The 4593-nt window shown below is 43.5% G+C and overlaps 1 protein-coding gene across 1 annotated transcript in view; it reads right to left on the bottom strand.

Annotated features, from left to right (window-relative positions):
* Positions 1-461: 461 nt before the first annotated feature.
* The window catches only part of TNFSF15 (TNF superfamily member 15), a 14377-nt gene continuing 10245 nt past the window's right edge, over positions 462-4593 (bottom strand). Inside the window, exons 2-4 of the mRNA XM_015823328.1 lie at positions 4365-4428; positions 1990-2022; positions 462-972 (exon numbers count right to left, since the gene is read on the bottom strand). Coding sequence (XP_015678814.1) covers positions 527-972; positions 1990-2022; positions 4365-4428 — 543 coding nt within the window. The 3' untranslated portion in view covers positions 462-526. The remainder of the gene's footprint in view (positions 973-1989; positions 2023-4364; positions 4429-4593) is intronic.

The following is a 4593-nucleotide window of genomic DNA, read 5'->3' as shown; positions in this document are numbered from 1 at the left end:
TTAAGGGGAAGAAGCCAAATGGAAGAAGCTTCCTTTTCTATAAAATACCGATAGTCCTCGACTTACGACCACAATTGAGCCCCAAAATTTCTGTTGCTAAGCGAGACGGTGGTTAAGTCAGTTTTGCCCCATTCTACTACTTGTTAAGCGAATCTCCGCAGTTGTTAAGGAGACCGTGGGGATGTCGCAAGGGTCGCGAGCGTGAGAAACGGTCGTAAGTCGCTTTTTTTTTCCAGTGCCGTTGTAACTTTGAGCGGTCACCAAACAAACTCTTGTCAGTTGAGGGCTGCCCGTATGGAGCTGTCCACTTTCTCCACTCTCCTTTGCAAGCGGTACAGCAAGGAATATTTCCAAGGAGATGGGGACAGTTTTGGAAGTCATCTTAACCCTGAGTTTCCTTTCATTTTTCTTTCTTTCTTTTTACTTTATTTTGTTTCAACAGCACCTAGCTTAGCAAAAAACCCAGCAATGCCACCGCCATCCCACCCTGGACACTAACGCAAGGCAGCTGTTGGAATCCTTATTTTTAGCTAATGAGATACGCACCGAAAAAAGTGTACCGAACATCTGGCTGTACCAATCCGGGGTTGGAAACATTAACCATAAGCCTCTCGTCTTTCTTTAACGGGACGATTCCTGCCAGATAAAGGCTTTTCAACGATTTGCTCTCGTTGATGGGGCTGATGGACGCGAACAACTCGCTGGGTTTGGGATAGGCTGACGTTTTATGTATAATCGTCTGCCAGACCTTCCTTGTCCCTTTCATTTTCTTCCCGCAGCAAATTTTCTCTTCGCAATTGCACTTAAAGCAGGAAAACGTCACTTGGGAATAAACGAAATATTTCCCATCTTGGGGAATGATGAAGGAAGTACTGTTATCATCCAGCTGGAACTGGCCCTCTTGGAAGTCAATGTCCCAGACGAGAGTTGAACCCTCCTGAGTCTCGTTTATACATTTGCTCCCAGAATCGACTGTGAATAAAGAGAAAGAAAATCTAGTTTACTGGCAGGTTCACGCTGGACATTCGACGATACGATCCTGTTTTCTAATCTCTCGTGCGCAGGCCGAATTTTATTTTGCTATCCTACTAAAAAGAAGACCTAGTTCTAGCAACTGACTGTGCCCTTTGTGCTGGACAGACCCAGGATAAAACCACAGATGCAATGCAGAATACCAAATAACAAAGTTGGATGGACTTTGGAGGTCTTCTAATCCAACCCCCATGTTATACCATTTCAGACAAATGGCTGCCCAATCTCTTCTTCAAAACATCCAGTGATGGAGCAAGCACAACTTCTGGAGGCAAGCTGTCCCACTGGTTAATTCTTCTCACTAACAGGAAATGTCTCCTTAGTTCTCGGTTGCTTCTCTCCTTGATTAGTTTCCACCCGTTGCTTTTTGTCCTGCCTTCAGGGGCTTTGGAGGATAAGTCAACCCCCTCTTCCCTGTGACAGCCACTCAAACATTGGAACAATGCTATCATGTCACCCCTAGTCTTTCTCTCTGTTACCCAGTTCATGCAATCATTCATCATAGGTTTCAGCCTCCAGTCCCCTAATCATCTTTGTTGCTCTTCTCTGCACTCTTTCCAAGAGTCTCAACATCTTTTTTACATCGTGGCGACCAAAACTGGATGCCTTCTTCCAAATATGGTCTTATCAAAGAAGTATAAAGTGGCACGAACATTTCACGTGATTTTGATACTATCCCTCAGTGGATGCAGCTTAGGATTGCGTTGGCTTTTTTTGGCAGCTGGCTCCTACTTAATTGATGGCCCACTAGGACTCCTAGATCCTACTCACAGTTACAATCCTGTAGCACACTCAATTATAACGCCATAATATAAGCTGAAGAACTTCTAAACTAAAAGGTCCACTACGTGTCCTCAAATGAAGCTCTGTTTATTCAAAGTTACAAATGTCTCGTAAAGCACCTTCAGAGGGACCCATGGCAAAGAAGCCTTTTGGACTTGCAAAAAATTTTTTTACCTCTTGCATGAATGCTCGGCCGGATTTTAGAATCTGAAATATAAAGGGAAAAAAAAAAAGATGTTAACACCACCAGAATAATATCTCTGTAATCCGAGGATTTACAAACCACGTTCTGATAAAATTCCAGAAGAAGCTTCCTTACCAATGACAAATGCACAGCTGCATTTAGGAAATATAGAAATATAGATATTTATATAGATAATAATAATAATAATAATAATAATAATAATAATAATAATAATAATAATAATAATATTGGAAGGGACCTTGGAGGAGTCCAACCCCCTGCTCAGACAGGAAATATATTTAGGAAATATAGAAATATAGATATTAAATATAGATAAGATCTTTATGGCTACACATATTTGCCTCTACCCAGACATATATTGTATTGGAATACTTAATTGCGATATTGAAATCTCAGCTTTCCTTTCTGATCATAACTACAGAATTCCATATGCAGGAATAATATTTGAGCAGCTTACATCTGTTATTAGGGGTCCTGTGAACTCTTTGATCTTGGTTGTTTTCTTGCAGACGTCTCATCATCCAAGTATCACTCAATATCAATCAGAACAGAGCTGGAAGGGACCTTGGAGGTCTTCTAGTCCAACCCCCCCAAATTTTTTAATCTGTGCCAGTGTATTCATACAAAAAAGTGACAACAAAGGTTATCTTATCTATCTTATCTTTTCAGTCCTTCTAGCACTGATGATGCTACCTAGTTGGGTAATGAAACATCTGCAAGAAAATAACCAAGTTCAGAGAGTAACAAGGACTCCACAGTCATCATTCTCCTCCTTGTCTTCCTCCTCCTCCTCCTCCTCCTCCTCCTCCTCCTCCTCCTCCTCCTCCTCTCTCCCACTCCCTTCTAACACTGATGAGGCTACCTTGTTGGGTAATGAAACGTCTGCAAGAAAAGAAGCAAGTTCAGAGAGTAACAAGCTCCACAGTCATCATTCTCCTCCTCCTCCTCCTCCTCCTCCTCCTCCTCCTCCTCCTCCTCTCTCCCACTCCCTTCTAACACTGATGAGGCTACCTTGTTGGGTAATGAAACGTCTGCAAGAAAAGAAGCAAGTTCAGAGAGCGCCCAGGACCCCTCATTTCAACCCTGAACTGCAAATATTCTTCTTTCTCGGTACGTCTGTTATTCTGGTCATTATACTTTAGGAGATTTTCTAGGAAATTCTTCTATCCCCGATTCCTGATTCCTTTCAGGCGTTTGTGTGACTTCTAGGCCAGCAAATTTGAGTTCCTTCCTTTCTGGACTTGGGTCTGAAAACCGCAACATCCCTGGACGAACATCTAAAAAGCATCTGTTGTCTGACAACTTTCCTTCTTTCGAGCCAAGAGAAATTGTGTCTTCCCTGCCTGGGCTGGGCTGACTGTGACTCTGTTCCACTGTTTATTGTTAAATTCCAGTCATGAGATTAAAAACCTAAAATAGCACCTATTAGCCTCAGTGGAACAGGCCAGAAATAGTATTTCGTAATTACTGAAGTGAGTTTTTTTTCCCTCCCTGAGCAGTGTCACTTCCCCTTATGGAATTAATGTCTAGTGAGAGAATTCAGTTATTCTGCTATAAATCTGTTGCGCCACAGTTAAGTCGTAATTAGACAACGATACAAGGCATGAATGAATGAAAAAAAAATCTGTGTTTCCTACACACAGTTGTTGTTAGTTGCGAAATCATGTCTGACCCATCGTGACCCCATGGACAACGTTCCTCCAGGCCTTCCTGTCCTCTACCATCTTCTGGAGTCCATTGAAGCTCACGCCTACTGCTTCAGTGACTCCATCCAGCCACCTCCTTCTCTGTCGTCCCCTTCTTCTCTTGCCCTCCATCTTTCCCAGCATCAGGCTCTTCTCCAGTGAGTCCTTCCTTCTCCTTAGGTGGCCAAAGTACTTGAGTTTCAACTTCAGGATCTGGCCTTCTAAAGAGCAGTCGGGGTTGATCTCCTCTAGGACTGACCAGTTGGATCTCCTTGCAGTCCAGGGGACTCGCAGGAGTCTTCTCCAGCCACCCGAGTTCAAAGGCCTCCATTCTTTGTCGCTCAGCCTTTCTTATGGTCCAACTTTCACAGCCCTACATTGCAACTGGGAAAACCATGGCCTTGACTATACACACTTTTGTTGGCAGGGTGGTGTCTCTCCTTTTTAGTATGCTGTCTAGATTTGTCATAGCTTTACTGCAAGGCGATCAAACCGGTCAGTCCTAGAGGAGATCAACCCTGACTGCTCTTTAGAAGGCCAGATCCTGAAGTTGAAACTCAAGTACTTTGGCCACCTAATGAGAAGGAAGGACTCACACACATACACCTTGGAAAGTAAGAAGTCAAGAGACAGTAACGGACAGCAGGGGGTAAACTCACCACTGTTGTTGCAAGGTGGACTCCCATACTGTTTTTGGGGGGCAGACATCTTTCCCATCAGGATCTGCAAAAGGGGAAGCAGAGACACACGATAGGTTAAAAGCTAAAGGGACCAGATGCATCATCAGCCAGCAACATCTGCCTGCTCGGTTCTTCGATATTTCTCTGGTCAAACAAAATCCAGACATTGACTCATGTCTTCCAGCACCCATTATACTGAACTGAAGAA

The sequence above is a fragment of the Protobothrops mucrosquamatus genome, unplaced genomic scaffold, assembly GCF_001527695.2.
Source record: "Protobothrops mucrosquamatus isolate PMUCROS unplaced genomic scaffold, P.Mucros_1.0 scaffold1836, whole genome shotgun sequence".
Lineage (NCBI taxonomy): Eukaryota > Metazoa > Chordata > Lepidosauria > Squamata > Viperidae > Protobothrops > Protobothrops mucrosquamatus.
This window is presented reverse-complemented; position numbering and strand designations above follow the sequence as displayed.